Source organism: Lepus europaeus, chromosome 18 (assembly GCF_033115175.1).
Source record: "Lepus europaeus isolate LE1 chromosome 18, mLepTim1.pri, whole genome shotgun sequence".
Classification (NCBI taxonomy): Eukaryota; Metazoa; Chordata; class Mammalia; order Lagomorpha; family Leporidae; genus Lepus; species Lepus europaeus.
In genome coordinates, this window is record NC_084844.1 from 18,830,221 (window position 1) to 18,846,919 (window position 16,699).

At 41.7% G+C, this 16,699-nt stretch overlaps 1 protein-coding gene across 4 annotated transcripts in view; it reads left to right on the top strand.

Moving 5' to 3' along the window:
* The window catches only part of GPATCH8 (G-patch domain containing 8), a 104,176-nt gene that overhangs the window by 56,699 nt on the left and 30,778 nt on the right, over positions 1-16,699 (top strand). For 3 of the 4 annotated variants that reach the window (XM_062215622.1, XM_062215624.1, XM_062215623.1), the window contains 2 exons: positions 13,653-13,720; positions 14,390-14,476. In XM_062215622.1, coding sequence (XP_062071606.1) covers positions 13,653-13,720; positions 14,390-14,476 — 155 coding nt within the window. Of the gene's footprint in view, positions 1-11,591; positions 11,637-13,652; positions 13,721-14,389; positions 14,477-16,699 lie in introns of all 4 variants that reach the window. The other variant, XM_062215625.1, reaches the window with a different exon arrangement.

Here is a 16,699-nt window from a genome sequence, read left to right on the forward strand (position 1 = left end):
ATGTTTGGGATGAGGCTGAGAAAAACTGTAGTTTAGTTTAAATCAGCTTCCCCTAGGGCCACCATTTTGTTGTAGAGTGTTGAAGCTGCCACTTGCAGCATCAGTGTCCCATATGGCACTGGTTTGAGACCTGACTGCTCCAATTCCAATCCAACTCCATGCTAATATGCCTGGGAAAGCAGCAAAAGATGGCCCAAATACTTGGGCCCCTGCACCTATGTGGGAGACCCAGGTGAAACTACTGGCTCCTGGCTTTAGACTGGCCCAGCTCCAGCCTTTGTGGCCACTTGGAGAGTGAATCAGCAAATGGAAGATTTCTTTCTCTCTCTCTCCCTCTCTCCCTCTCTCCCTCTCTCCCTCTTTTAATTTGACAGAGTTAGTGAAAGAGAGAGACAGAGAGAAAGATCTTCCCTCCGTTGGTTCACTCCCCAAATGGCAACCATGGCTGGCGCTGCGCCGATCTGAAGCCAGGAGCCAGGTGCTTCTTCCCGGTCTCCCATGCAGGTGCAGGGGCCCAAGCACTTGGGCCATCCTCCACTGCCCTTCTGGGCACAGCAGAGAGCTAGACTGGAAGAGGAGCAACCAGGACTAGAACCGGCGCCCATATGGGATGCCAGCGCTGCAGGGGGAAGATTAACCAAGTGAGCCACGGCACTGCCCCCCCCCCTTTCCCTCCCTCCCTCCCTCTCTCCCTCCATAACTCTGACTTTCAAATAAATAAATAAATTTTAAAAATGAATAAGCGTCCCCTAAAATTTCTAATATAGGGGTAAACATCTGGCATATAGTTAAGATTCTGCCGCTTGAGACACCTGCATCCCATGTTGGTGTGCCTGTGATGGAGGTCTGACTCCACTCCTGATTCCGGCTTCCTGTTTATGCACACCCTGGAAGGCAGCAGATAGTGGTTCAAGTAGTTGTACCCATGCTGCCCACACAATCTGATAGACCCAGATTGAGTTCTGGTTTCCTGGCTTCTGCCTGGCCTAGTCCTTGCTGTTGTGCGGTTTTGGGGAGTTAACCAGCAGATGGGAGGTTTCTGTCTGCCTGTCTCTCTGTCTCTCTTGCACTCTCACTCTCACTCTCTCTTTTTGTCTTTTGAATAAATAACAGAAAATATTCTGATACAAATGGACTGAACCATGGCTAGAAAAACATTGCTTTGGACCCTATAAATTAAGTAAGCTTCTAAGAAAATTGCCTTCATTGTAGCAGTAGAGTGGACAGTTTGTTCTTTCAAAAAAAAAAAAGAAAAAAGGCAGAATTTTCATTGAGGGGTGTTGTGGGGTAGCGGGGATAGCTGCTGGCTGCTCCACTTCCGATCCAGCTCTCTGCTGTGGCCTGGGAAAGCAGTGGAAGATGGCCCAAGTCCATGGGCCCAAGTCCACGGGCCCTGCATCCACGTGGAAGACCCGGAAGAAGCTCCTGGTTTCAGCACTGCAGCCATGTAGGGAGTAAATCAATGGGTGAGAGAGCTCTTTGTCTCTCCCTTTCTCTTTCTGTATTTTGCATGATTAAAATGAAACTGGTTAGTAGGCTACTTAGACAAAAAAAAGTGAAGTGTTCAGGAAACTTAAAAAAAATTTTAAATTTACTTTCATTTTATATGAAAGGCAGAAAGACTGAGACACAGGGCAGAACTGTCTTCATCTTCTGGGTCTGGTCAAAGCCAGGAGCCCAGAACTCCATCTGAGTTTCCCACAAAGGCACAGGGACCCAAGTAGTTGAGCCATCACCTGCTTCCTCCCAAGACTGCTCATTAGCAAAAAGCTGAATTGGTAGCAGTGTCGTAGCTGAGACTTGAACAAAACACACATTTGGGATGGAGGTGTCCCAAGTGAAACTTAGCTGCTGCACCAAATACCTGCTGTGGGGAACTTTTTTGAAAGTGAAAAATATATGGTGTATGGTGTTAGTGGTTTCTTTGTAAGTGGAATAGTCCAATTGGATGAAAATATAGAAATTCACTTGTTAACATTTGATAAATAAGAACTAAGAGGAGACAAATACTCAAAGCTATGTGGATTCATAGACCATTTAGGACTGGAAAATAAAATTTCTAGGGATGATTTACAATGTTTGGACTTTGAGCAGAGACTCCAAAAAAAAAAAACAAAGGGGATTTTTTTCTCAAGATTTATTTATATGAAAGTCAGAATTCCAAAGAGTGAGGGAGAGAGATCTTCTATCTGCTGGTTCACTTCCCAAATGTCCGCAACAGGCAGGGCTGGGCCAGGAGCTTCATCTAGGCCTCCCACACAGGTGCAGGGGACTAAGCACTTGGGCCATTCTCTACTGCTTTCTTAGGTTCATTAACAGGGAGCTCGATCAGAAGTGGAGTAGCCAGGACTTGAATTGGTGCCCATATGGGATGCCGGCACTACAGACAGTGGCCTAACCTGTTGCACCACAGTGCCAGCCCCAAGCTTCTATATAATATATGTGTAACACTGCATTTCAAATTCAGTAGTCACTGATTTGGTTAATGTGATGATATATGGGAAGGACTTTGAATAGTACTTTGTTGGTCTTAGATAAATAATTTCCTTCATCTGTAAATATTATTACCATCAAATTGTACGTAAGAACATTAGAATTTATCACACCTCCTAGTCTATACTTTCATATTGTATTTATTTTCAAAATTGGAAATAAAAACACTAATTTTTTAATTTTCTGAAGCTTTGAGATGTCTGAGTTCAACAGTATTTTATATAAGGACTCACAGTTTACACGGCATCTTCTGTTTGTTATCTATTTTGATCTGTGTCCCTGTCCTGAAAATGGGCATAATGTCTTCATTTTGCAGAGCAGGCTGCTGAAATTCAGCTCTAATTGTAAAAAGTTGCACAAGTTTTAGATATTCTCTCATTGGAAAACTGAGTTTGTGTAGCTCAGTCTTTTTTTTTTTTTTAAAGATTTCTCTATTTACCTGAAAGAGAGAGAGAGAATCTTCTATATGCTGGTTTCCCCAGATGACTGCAGTGGCCACAGTTGGGCCGATCCAAAGCCAGTAGCCAGGAGCTTCCTCTGGGTCTCCCACATGGGTGCAGGGGCCAAACACTTGGGCCATCCTCCACTGCTGTCCCAGGCCCTTATGGGATTGCTGACACTGCAGGTAGAGGGTCTACCTGCTGCACTGCAGGACCAGCCCCTCGAATATTTTCTACTCAAATATTTTCTCTTCAGAATTGAAATGTGACCAGCGCCATGGCTCAATAGGCTAATCCTCCGCCTTGCGGCGCCGGCACACTGGGTTCTAGTCCCGGTCGGGGCACCGGATTCTGTCCCGGTTGCCCCTCTTCCAGGCCAGCTCTCTGCTGTTGCCAGGGAGTGCAGTGGAGGATGGCGCAAGTGCTTGGGCCCTGCACCCCATGGGAGACCAGGAGAAGCACCTGGTTCCTGCCATCGGATCAGCGCGGTGCGCCGGCCATGGCAGCCATTGGAGGGTGAACCAATGGAAAAAAGGAAGACCTTTCTCTCTGTCTCTCTCACTATCAACTCTGCCTGTCAAAAAAAAAAAAAAAAGGTGAAAAAAATGTCTAACTCCTTTATTTTTTGGTCATGAAATTAATATAACAGTAGTATGTCATATGTCCAATTAACAGAACTGTTATTCAGATCCTGAGTTCCAGGTAGCAACTCTTTATAAGCACATTTTTTGGGGGGGATTCTTTTAGATATCCACATAGTTTTGAATCCACCTGTAATTTTTTCTCTACCTGTATATGCATTGACATTACTAGATACTTGAGTTTAGGCAGCAATTAATTTTCAGCTAGAGATCTTTGTTAAAAAGAGGAAAAATGATTTCAGAATTTCTAATCATCTGTATACTCTGAGCTATACTAATTTCCTGCAAAACACCATTATTATGAGGACTGAATTGAACTGGCAACTTCCCAATTCAGGTTTTTTTGTAAATGTTTTGTCATTAGATATCAAGTATAAATTCTTCTCCAATATTTTTCCTCAGTTTATGTTTGCTTTCCCCTTGATTACTAGTGAGTGATGACATTAGACTGTTTTACCCCAAAATTGTGTTTATTAATTTGATTTTCCCATTTAAAAAAATTGTTTTGACCTCTGGCTTCACTGACCCATCCCTGGTCATTGCAGCCACTTGGGAGGTAAACAAGCAGATGTAAGAATCTATCTCTGTCTCTCTTTTCTCTGTTACTCTGCCTTTCACGCAATAAACAAATCTTTAATTAAAAAAAAAAAAGATTTTATCTTAACATAGTGATTAGTATAAGATAGCCTTCAGTGAGTCAGTATAATCTGAATCAGCTTAGTCTTGTTTTGGGTATAAGTATGATTTCTTTTTTTTAAGAGGTCCTTTTTTTTTAAGATTTATTTATTTGAAAGAGAGAGAAGGAGAGGTAAAGAGAAAGGTCTTCCATCCACTGATTCACTCCCCAATTGACTGCAACGGCCGGAGCTGTGCTGATCTGAAGCCAGGAGCTTCCTCCGGGTCTTCCCACGCGGGTACAGGCACCCAAGGATTTGGGCCATCTTCTACTGCTTTCTCAGGCTGTAGCAGAGAGCTGGATCAGAGCAGTGGGGTCTCGAACCGGCGCCCATATGGGATGCCAGTACTGCAGGCAGCAGCTTTATCTGCTATGCTACAGCACTGGCCCCTAAGTATGATTTCTATTAGGAAATTTTTCTTTGTTTAACTGAAAGTACTTCATTCATGAATATTCTTCATTACCTCTTCTAAGGGTTTGAAGAGCTCATATCACCCTCTGGCCAAGCTATCCTTCCCATCCAGGCCTACCATTCTGATTTTACAACACTTTTGCTAAAGTGTCTGCCTAACCTGTGTCCCTGTTTATTAATGTATTGGGTTATATGATTAAAATCGAACTGTTTGTCTTAGAAAGCCAGCTCTCATACTTCAGAAAGTATCAAATGGAGATTCCTTTAGGTCACAAACTTTGGTGTCTTAGAAAATGTCTATATTTGAAAACCAAACTAACCTGATTGGTGTATAGGTCATTAAATAGGCCATGGCAAGAATATTGTTCATTTGTTAGTTTTTGTGGTAATGGATAATTTGAACTATATTTTAAATCAAAAGTGGTGGTTTTTTTGTTGTTTTTTTTACCTTAAAAACTGTAGGGAGGGGCCGGTGCTGCAGGTAAAGCTGCCACCTGCAGTGCCAGCATCCCATATGGGTGCCGGTTCAAGTTCTGGCTGCCCCACTTCCAATCCAGCTCTCTACTATGGCCTGGAAAAGCAGTAGAAGATGGCCCACATCTTGAGGCCCTTACACCCACATGCGAGACTCAGACTCCTGGCTCCTGGCTTTGGATCGGCACAGTTCTGACCATTGTAGCCATCTGGGGAGTGAACCAGCAGATGGAAGACCTCTCTCTCTGTCTCTATCTCTCTCCCTCTCTCCTTCCCCCCTCCAACCTCTGCCTCTCTGTAACTCTGCCTTTCAAATAAATAAGTAGATCTCTATTAAAAAAAACAAAACAAAACAAAACTCTAGGGAATAATGAATGTCCTGAATGTATATATATATTGTGAGGTAGCATATATTACATCTAATAGAAAAAATTTTAAATACTTTTTTTTCTTAAAAAGAAAAAGGGGGGGTTCCTAGAACTTTCTCCTAGTCCCCCTCTTCACAACTTTTTTTTCCCCCACTTGGGGGGCAAAAAGAAAAAGACAAACAGCTTCTATCTACTAGTTCACTCCCCAAGTAGCCACAGTGGCTCTGGCCAGGTCTGTGGTGAAGCTAGGGCCAAGAACTCAATCCAGGTCTCCCATGTGGGTGGCAGGAGCCCATTTACTTGATCATTACCACTGCCTCCCAGGATCTGCATTATCAGGAAGCTGGAGTCAGGAATTTAACCCGGTCAGTGTGATGTGGGACATGGACATCTTAACTACTAGACCAGATGCCCACCCCAGAAGATTATCTCACTGATGCCGAAAGTAAACATTTTTATCACACTGAAGACTCCAGTTTTCATGAGAAATCTTATAAAAACAAAGCTTTGGTTTGGAAATAGGTGTACAATTTTTTACCATTTCTGAAAGTTGTATGTAGTCATTTTAAGAAATGAAATGTTACTTAAATGCACTGACAGGGCTTTTGCAAAGCAGAGAAGATTCACCTTCCTAATTTTGCCATCATTTTTTTTAATTAAAAAAATTATTTACTTTCTTTTTATTTGAAAGAGAGCATGCTTCCATTTGCTGGTTGGCTCCCCAAATGCCTGCCAAATGTGGGAGGCAGGGATCCAAGTACTTGAACAATCACCTCCTGCCTTTCAGAGTGTGCGTTAGCAGGAAGCTGAAACTGGAAGAAGAGCCAGAGCTCAATTTGATATGATATATCAAATATATATGTATATATATATGATATATCCCTCTTGTCTTACTCTTTTTCTTTTCTTTTCTTTTCTTTTTTTTTTTTTAAAGATTTACTTATTTATTTGAAAGGCAGAGTTACAAAGAGGCAGAGGCAGAGAAAGAGAGAGAGGTCTTCCATTTGCTGGTTCACTCCCCAGATGGCCGCAGGGGCTGGAGCTGCGCCAGGCTGAAGGCAGGAGCCAGAAGCTTCTTCTGGGTCTCCCAGGCGGGTCCAGGGGCCCAAGGATTTAAGCCATCTTCTGCTGCTTTCTCAGGCTATAGCAGAGAACTGGACTGGAAGTGAGCAGCCAGGACTCTAACCGGCACCCATATGGGATGCTGGCACTGCAGGCAACAGCTTTACCCACTACGCTACAGTGCCAGCCCCTTGTCTTACTCTTGACTTTGACATATGTGAATTGCTTAAAGTAAGAAATAGTTTTTTAAAATGCGACGGCAGATTTTTGGCATTTATTAGTTTAGGTCTTTTGGAAGTGAATTTTGTGATTTTTGATGACTTTTATATAAATATAAAATATTTATAAATAATATATTTATATAAATATAATACAAATATAAAAGTCATCAAAAAGTCACAAAATTCACTTCCAAAAGACCTAAACTAGTTTTATTGAACTGATTATACATTAGCTCTACAAATGTTCTGTTTTTTTCCCCTCTTATGCCAGAAGTTCAAGCTACTGAGATTATTTTGCCTAATTGTAGGTAATTCATGGGGCATAGGGCTTTAAGAATATATAAATATTTACTTATTTGAGAGACGCACAAGAGAGTGTTTATGTGTGTGTGTGAAAAAACAAAATACGAGAAACACACACACACACACGAAAATAAAAAAGAGAGTGTTTATGTGTGACCACTAGACAGAAAAGAGTTCCCATTTGCTGGTTCACTCCTGATGTGTTGGCAACTCCTGGGGCCAAATTGGGTTGCAGCCAGGGACCAGGAACTCTCCCATGTGGGTGGCAGGAACCCAGTTATTTGAGTCATCACAGCTGCCTCCCAGGTCTGCATTGGTGGAAAGCTGGAGTCACAAGCCGGAACCAAGAATTGAACCGAAGCACACTGATACACGTGCGATACAAACATTTTAACCTCTAGGCTAGTTGCCTGCTCCCACTTTTTTTTTTTTTTTTTTTTTTTTAATTACTGCTGTGTGTCCAGTGCCTTTAATAGTGCCTGGTATGTAGTAAGAGTTAATAAATATTTGTGTTAAATGAATCTGTAAGAGGAGAGTCTTCTAGAGATAAATGGTGGTTTATATCTGTTGACACTGTAGTGTTGTAATCACTTTAGAAACTTCATTTCTTTTTTTTTTTTTTTTTTTAAGATTTTTATTTATTTGACAGGTAGAGTTACAGATAGTGAGAGAGACAGACAGAGAGAAAGGTCTTCCTTCCGTTGGTTCACTCCCCAAATGGCCGCAGTGGTCGGAACTGCACTGATCGGAAGCCAGGAGCCTCGAGCCTCCTCCAGGTCTCCCATGCAGGTGCAGGGCCCAAGCACCTGGGCCATCCTCCACTGCTATCGCAAGCCACAGCAGAGAGCTGGACTGAAAGAGGGGCAACCATATGGGATGTTGGCACCACAGGGGGAGGATTAACCTAGTGAGCCACGGTGCCGGCCCCGAAACTTCATTTCTAACATATTTCAAAAGTGAAATCTTGTTTTTGTTTTTGTTTTTTGTTTTTGACAGGCAGAGTGGATAGTGAGAGAGAGAGAGACAGAGAGAAAGGTCTTCCTTTTTGCCGTTTGTTCACCCTCCAATGGCTGCTGCGGCCAGTGCATCTCGCTGATCCGAAGCCAGGAGCCAGGTGCTTCTCCTGGTCTCCCATACGGGTGCAGGGCCCAAGGACTTGGGCCATCCTTCACTGCTTTTCTGTATGCATTAGCAGGGAGCTGGATCAGAAGCAACAGGGGCTTGAACTGGAGCCTGTATGGTTGTGCAAGTGGGTGGCTTAACCCACTATGCCACAGCACCAGCCTGTTTTCTCTTTTCCAAAGTGTTGCTGATCAGCAGGTCATGGTTGTCCTTTAATGTTTTCTTCCTACTTACTCTATTCCTAGAGTTTGTCTCTTTAAATACAATGTTTCTTTTTTTCTTTCTTCTTTATGGAGAAGCAGAGTTACAGAGAGATATCTTCCATCTGCTGGTTTACTCCCCGAATGGCCACAATGGCTGGAACTTGCCAGGAGCCCGGAGCTTCTTCAAGTCTCCCATGTGGATGCAGGGGCACAAGTATTTGGGCTGTTTTCCACTGCTTTTCCCAGGCCATTAGCAGGAAGTTGGATCAGAAGAGGAGCAGCCAGGACTTGAACCAGTACCCATATGGGATGCCTACATCACAGGCAGCAGCTCTATCCACTGTGCCACAATGCTGAACCCACTTAGTGTTTCTTAAAATAAAAGGGAAAATATTTCTCTACAGTCCAGTTCTTTGAGTCAGTTTTGTAGGTTGGCACATCTGTAACATTTAAAATCAAAACTGATTCTGGAATGATCATTCTGAGTTGGGGGTGGTTATACATAATCAGTGGATTTTCATATTTGACCTTATTCTCTCTTCAGTTACAAGTTACAATGTCTTCACATTTTAGCAAGATCTGAATATATAAGCATTTAGGAATATCCATCAGAGTAGAAGCAAAACTTTCTTTTAAAAATACAGACAATAAAATTCCAGTTGATTAGTAAAACATCTCTTAAAGCTTTGATTTAGAAAGTATGAATATCAGGGCTGGCATGGTGGCATAGGGGGTTAAGCTGCCACCTGTGATGCCAGCATCTCATATGGATGCCAGTTCAAGTCCTGGCTGCTCCACTTCTGATCCAAATCCCTGCTAATGTTCCTGAGAAGGCAGCGGAGGACAGCCCAAGTAGTTGGGCCCTTGCACCCACATAGGAAACCCAGAAGTTCCTGGTCCAGCCCTGGCTATTGCAGCCATTTGGGAAGTGAACTAGCAATGGAGGACCTCTCTCTCTGTTTCTCTGTATCTCTCTCTCGCTCGCTCTTTCTGGCTCTACCTTTGAAATAAATAAAAATCTTTAAAAATAACAAATATGAATATCAGTTTTTTCCATCAAATATGGCATATTCTTTTAAAGATTTATTTATTTATTTGAAAGGCACAGTTACAGAGAGGCAGAGAGAGAGAGAGAGGTCATCCCATCCACTGGTTCACTGCCTGGATGACCACAGTGGCCAGAGCTGTGCCAGGCAGAAGCCAGGAGCCAGGAGCTTCTTCCAGGTCTCCTACGTGGATGCAGGGGCCCAAAGACTTGGACCATCTTCTACTGCTTTCCCAGGCCATAGTAGAGAGCTGGATCAGAAGTGGAGTAGCCGGGACTTGAACCAGCACATATGGGATGCTAGCACTGCAGGTAGTGGCTCTACCTGTATGCACAGCGCCGGCCCTTGGAACATTCTTGTTTTGGCATGTGTTCTTTTTTTCTTTCCCTCCTCCAGTTGGCCCAGGTACAGCCATACTGTCTATATTTTGCTGAGGAAGGCTTTTTTTTTAAGGAGAGTATTTAGTGTTCTGGTTGAAGGCACCTCCTTTGGAGTGAAAATAAATAACAAAAATGTTCTTAATAATTTAATAGGTTTTAAATAATATATTTCCCACCTTAAAAAGGAAATCAAGAAGTGTTTGAAAAGTCATCACTAGGGGCAAGCACAGTGAGTTAAAGTCCTGACCTCCAGCACCGGCATCCTGTGTGGGCGCCAGTTCGAATCCCTGCTGCTCCACTTCCAATCCAGTTTCCTGCTAATGTGCCTGGGAAAGCAGTGGAGGATGGCCCAAGTGTTTGGACCGCTGCATCCACTTGGGAGACCCAGAAGAAGCTCCAGGCTCCAGGCTTTGGATCGGCTAGCTCTGGCTGTTGCGGCCATTTGGGGAGTGAACAAGCAGATGGAAGATCTCTTTCTCTCTGTCTCTATTTCTCCCTGTGTAACTCTGTCTTTCAAATAAATAAGTTTTTTTTTTACGGTTATTTATTTGAAAGGCAGAATTAGAGGCAGAAAGAGAGAAGTCTTCCATCACTCGTTCACTCCCCAAATGGCTGCAATGGCGAGAGCTGAGCTGATCCAAAGCTAGGAGCCTGGAGCTTCTTCTGGGTCTCCCATGTGGGTGTAGGGGCCCAAGGACTTGGGCCATCCTCAGCTGCTTTCCCAGGCCACAGCAGAGAGCTGGATCGGAAGTGGAGTAGCCGGAACTCGAACCAGCGTCCATAAGTGATAAGCCGGCCCCTTATGTGATATTCTTTATGATAAGATTTATCATCCATAACAAAGATAATTTTTTTTAATGTTGTAGCTTCTTCTTCTATGTATTGTTTGACATCTTTCCCCCACTGGAATTTTTCCCTTGGTGTGTAGTCTCGTTAATGTTAAGAAATTATTGCTTGGCTCAGACAGTAATGTCACCTTCAGATTGCTTTGGAAGTTAGACTGTTTTATTTTCTGTGAGTTAACTCTTGAGTAGAATAATTGTAAATGTGACAGCTCTTTTGATGCCAGTCTCTCTGGAGTTTATCTGGAGCTCTCCTTCAAAGGTTGGCTTTGTTGTGTGCAGACAGACAGACATTAGCAGGCCTGGGCGTCTTCATTAACAGAAAACAAAATTCTCAGGAGAGCCACATAGAGTTTTCTTCGTTTATAACACAACTCAAATGCACAAAGTTCCACAAGCACTGAAGTTCTAAGGTTATTTTCTAGACCTCTTTCTTATTATTACTCTTTTAGAAACCTTAAGGCCCTCTCCCCAAGCTACCTAGAACTCTTTTAGTGAAGCAAATGACTCTTAATCACTGTCCAGTTGATCGGATTGAGGCTTTGATGTGATTTGAGAAAAGTCCTACCTTGGCTCTGAATACTGATTTACCAGGATGAATAGGTTAATGAGAGATTGAAAGTTGGAGCTGGTTCTCTCTTTAAACTGATTGACACCCACCCCCACTCCCTGCATTATTGAAGAGGAGGTTGTTCGTGTTCTCAAGTAGCAGCACAAAAATCTCACACCCTGGTCAGATCAGTATGAAAACAGCTGCTGTGGCACAAAATGTCCTTCCTCTGTCCTCAGCTGAAATTGGGGGAGGGACAAAGCCCAATTGTTACTTTACCCCATCCCATCTGCCTGCTAGAAGGCCTGTTTCCTACCCTTATGGTTTCTGCCTAACAAATGGTGTTTCTTTTTTACAGCATTATGATCCTGGACTTGTTGTGGTGATGGTAAACTTAGCAGTGGTAATTTTTTATTTTCAGACTGAATTACTCCTTTTGTCATCAGTGCACCAATATGTTAGGCTTACTTTCTCTGTCGTAGCCTTCATCCTTCTGCTTGGTCTTTTTCATTTTCCTTTCCTTTCCTTATGCAACTTGTCTGATCCTTGTTCATTAAAGGGTAATGTTAAGAAGGGATGTTTCTGTTTGTGTTAGAACTGCCAAAAAAATCAGTTAAAACATTAAATTCTAATACTGTCAAAAACTTGATTTCCCCCCCAATGTAATGGGCACTAGCACTTGCTACTGCAATTTATAAATTAAAACAAACTTTGACTGCCTTAGAAGGCAAAAGTACTAATGCAGAGTTTATAAACAGGGGTTTACAGAGATAATGAATTTGTACCAAAACTTTCTTGATTCTTGTAATGCAAATTTTGAGAGATCCAAAAAGAGCCAAAATAAATTCCTTTGATGTTTCTTTGAATTCTTTCATTGGACCATTTATTTTTTACCAGTAAATCCCTGACTGAGACGTTATGAAAGTGATAATTGCACTTAGGAAGTCATTTTTATAACCTGTCTTTAATTTGGTCCTTTTGCTAAAGATTGCAGTCACTGCTTATTTATTATACCATTGGGCATAGGTAGTAATGCATTTTCATTTTGTTTTACAGGCAGTCTTTGATAGTATTCAAAGAAAGCTGTATTCGAGATTTTTTTTTCCTGATATAAGACATTGTTTATTTACTTAAGTAGGTTTTTTTAACTATGATAATAATTCCCAATTATCTCTCCGTTGCTTAAAAAAAGTAATGAGACGTTGGTGATAAGTAGGTAATCTTACGAATTTTTCATTATGTTTTAAAGACAAAAAATTAATACCACAAATTTAGAGCAACTATGGATGCAGTGGTTGCTAGTCATTTTGAAAATGGTTTCTTTCTTCTACAGGACTAAAACCTGTCATGCTTGTGACATTTGTTCAAAAAAATTTTTTTACTACTTCAGATTTAGCCTGACAAAACTCAATTTTTAGCCCAAAGGTATAATATATATGTGTGTGTATAACAACAACAACAACAAAAACAATTGTTTACACCAGCCTGAGTGAAATGATGAGGGAAGTAAACATTGTGTTTTTTCACTAAAGGTGTACAACGGATAAGGTAAGTCCTCTTTTCAGTGGGCTTACATCACAATAAACAGCGCAAGTTGTGATGTAAAACAGCTGTGGTAGTAAAGTGCTTGTCTGCCCCATTTTGCTTTGTTTGGCTGGTTATGAGTGGATTAAATATACATTTATTTAAAAAATCTCCAGCATAGATCAATTAGTTTAAAGTCAATTTTCTTCGCAACTAGTCCTTTTCACAGCTTACCAACTATCACAGCCACTCTGGGAAAATGGGAGCTCAGAGCACCAGTTTAAAAATAAAAGTATTCTTTGTCCCTAAGGGCATCTAACTGTTGCTTTCTATTTAAATTTTTCACAATCCCATTTAATTGTAAAGCAGCCATTGAAAACAACAAAAAAAATTAGACACATGGAGTTGTAATTTTTTATATAACAATGATGCAGTTTTACTGCATCATGCTTAAAAATGTTTTTCTACTTAAACATGTCAATTGAGAGATTTATTATCAGCTTTAAAAGTATGTGTGGGAGGTTACCAGTGAACAAAGTAAATTCTTGGTGGGAAGTTAATTGGGGATTTTTTAAAAAAGAAACTAACAAAAGTTTTTAATTATAAACCTCATGGTGACATTGTTTAGAAGTGCTTGGCATTTACTTAACTACTTAACTTTGCCATAGTAATCTGGAATTATCCCCAATTTGAAGATTAAACAATGTGGTTAGTTGGGTTTTAACTAGAAAAGTAAGGCTTGAGTGTAAGCTGTGAGAATGGCTTGTGTTTGGTTCACTGTAGCTTTCTGGTCTCTGCACTCCAAGGCAAGATCTCTAACCACCCAAGCCCAGTATGTGAAGTGAGTTGTTGGGCTGGCCTTGCCTCTTACCGTGATGATGTGTTCCTGTTACAGGGAGGACAGATCCCATCCCAATCGTTGTCAAGTATGATGTCATGGGCATGGGTCGCATGGAAATGGAGGTAAGTTGATCTCATTAATCTACTCGTTTTGTGGGATATTAAAGATTGATATTCCAAATTCAGATATCAGTGTAAGAATATTTGTGAGAAGCAGGAATATTTATCAGATTGCATGTAGTTTGAATATTTTTCTTGGGACTGTTAAGTATTCACATTCTCATTTATTACTACCCGTGAGACACATGGGGTGTAAGTAATGTCCCTGTTTTAGCTGAGGCAGAAAGCAGTTGGTTTGGTTATATAGCGAGGCGATATCAGACCTAGACCAAGATCCTGATGCTTGCTTCAGTAGGCAGTGTTGCTCCAGTCTTAGAATATCTGCTGGGTGGAAGCTTTGCCCTTAAACCTTCTGGGCAGCTTTTATCTGTGATACCTGCATTTCACTGCCTAGAATATTTTCTTCATTTATTATTTATTAATTTTTTGGCAATAAACATTGAAATCTGTTATCAGCAACAAATGTGCCTGTAGGAAACTACCAGCATGAAAGAATTAATGAATTATTTTGTATGCTGTTTTCTCCATGGAGTGACAATAAAGCAAGAAGTAGCTGAGCAACATTCATCATAAATTTTTTTGTTTCCAAACAATATAGTTGTATGATGACTCTTTTCATAGATAACTTGGGTGCTTTAGGAGTGAAGACTAACCATATCGATTTTTGTCAAGCTTGATTATGCCGAAGATGCTACTGAACGACGCCGTGTCCTAGAAGTAGAGAAGGAAGACACAGAGGAGCTGAGACAGAAGTATAAGGTACTTAACTGCTATAATCCAAAAGCTGTATTTATGAAATCTATATTTATTAAACAAAGCTTTCTATTAAAAAAAAGAAGTAGTAGTAGTATAAGGTACCAGTGAGCCACTCTTATTTGGGGTGTGCAGCGTATAGAGGCTATATACTCACTTTTGGTGAAAAGTATCTCTGTTGTTGATAGAATTAGTATAACTTTTGGTGGTGGTTAGTAGTAGGTTTCCAATTTCTGTTACTTTTCTGTATCTTGCCTCTGTAAAGACTATAGAAATAAGATCTTTTTTTGTACATGGTTAATTAAACTCAGTTCTAAAGCACAGGTTCATCTTGGCCTATGGAAGTATCAAGTTGAATTTATTCTTCCAATGTTTTTTAGAAATTTTTATTTATTTTCATTTTATTTGACAGAGACAGAGATCTTCCATCTGCTGGTTCACTTCTGAAATGCCTGCATTAGGTAGGGTTGGACCAGGCTAAAGCCAGGAGCCAGATACTCAATCTGGGACTCTCATGTGATTGGCAGAGACTCAAGGACTTGAGCCTTCACCTGCTGTCTCCCAGATTATACATTAGCAGGAAGCTGGAATTGGAAGTGGGGCCAGGACTTGAACCCAGGCACTCCAATATGGGGTGTGGCTGTCCCAAGCAGCGTCTTAAGCACTTTGTGAAATGCCTACCCCAGTTTTGTTTTAAAGAACATGCTGTAAGTTAGCTTTCCAAAAAAAGGTTGACAAGGGAGCCAGCACTGTGGCATAGTAGGCTAAGCCTCCACCAGCTCTGCTGGCATCCCATAAGGACACTGCTTCATGTCCCAGCTGCTCCTCTTCCAGTCCAGCTCTGCTATGGCCTGAGAAAGCAGTGGAGGATGGCCAAAGTGCTTTGGCCCTGTACCTTCGTGGAAGGCCCAGAGGAAACTCCTGGTTCCTGGCTTCGGATCAGCTCAGCTCTGGCCATTGAGGCCATCTGGAGAGTGAATCAGCAGATGGAAGATCTTTCTCTCTGTCTTACTGTCTGTAACTCTACCGCTCAAATAAACAAATTTTAAAAATATAAAAAGGAAAGAAATTATATACCAACCTGAGGCCATAAGAACCAATTTTGTCAGTCTTAGAAATCAGGACCTGTTATTTACTTTTGTAAAAAAAATAAATATATATATACATATACATATATATATATATATATATATATATATATATATAAATTTTAGGTTTAATTATTTACTTGAGGGAGAGAGAGAGACAGAGAGATACAATGCTCACAACAGCCAGTGCTGGACCAGGCCAAAGCTGAAAGCCAGGAACTCCATCTGGGTCTCCCACATAGGCAACAGGAAGCCCTGTCTGTTAGGCACATGAGCAAAAAGATGGATCCCAGAAGTGGAGTAGCCAGGACTCAAACCAGGCACTCTGATACAGGACAGGGCATCCCAAGCTGCAACTTAACCCACTGCACCACAATGCTCACCCATATCTTGGCACTTTGAAACCACAAGGCCCTCCTCACTTTGGATTTGAGATCCAAATTCCCTGGATAGTTTACAAAAACCTGAAAGTGGGAATTAAAATGACCTTAGACTGGGGGTGTTACAGATGCTTGACAAAAACAAGTAGAATTTTCTTTTTTCTTTTAAGATTTATTTTATTCACTTGAGGGAGTTACAGAAAGGTAGAGCCATATATATAGAGAGAGAGGTCTTTCACCGCTGGTTTACTCCCCAAATGACCACAATGGTCAAAACTGAGCGGATCCGAAGCCAGGAGACAGGAGCTTCTTCCGGGTCTCCCACGTGGGTGCAGGGGCCCAAGGACTTGGGCCATCTTCCACTGCTTTCCAAGGGCATAGCAGAGAGCTGGATTGGAAGTGGAGCAGCCAGGACTTGAACTGGTGCCTATGTGGGATACAGGTGCTACAGGCCAGGGCTTTAACCCACTGCACCATAGTGCTGGCCCCACAAATAGAATTATTAAAAGGAACTTAAGAAACCTGGAATATAGAGTTAACAGTTTTAAAATAAAGATTAAAATACCAGAGGGCCAGCACTGTGGCATAGTGGGTAAAGCCACTACCAGCAGTGCCGGCATCCCACATGGGTGCCAGTTTGAGTCCCAGCTGCTCCACTTCTGATTGAGCTCTCTGCTATGGCCTGGGAAAGCAGTAGAAGATGGACCAAAGATCCATGTGGAAAGACCCAGAGGAAGCTCCTGGCTCCTCGCTTCGGATCA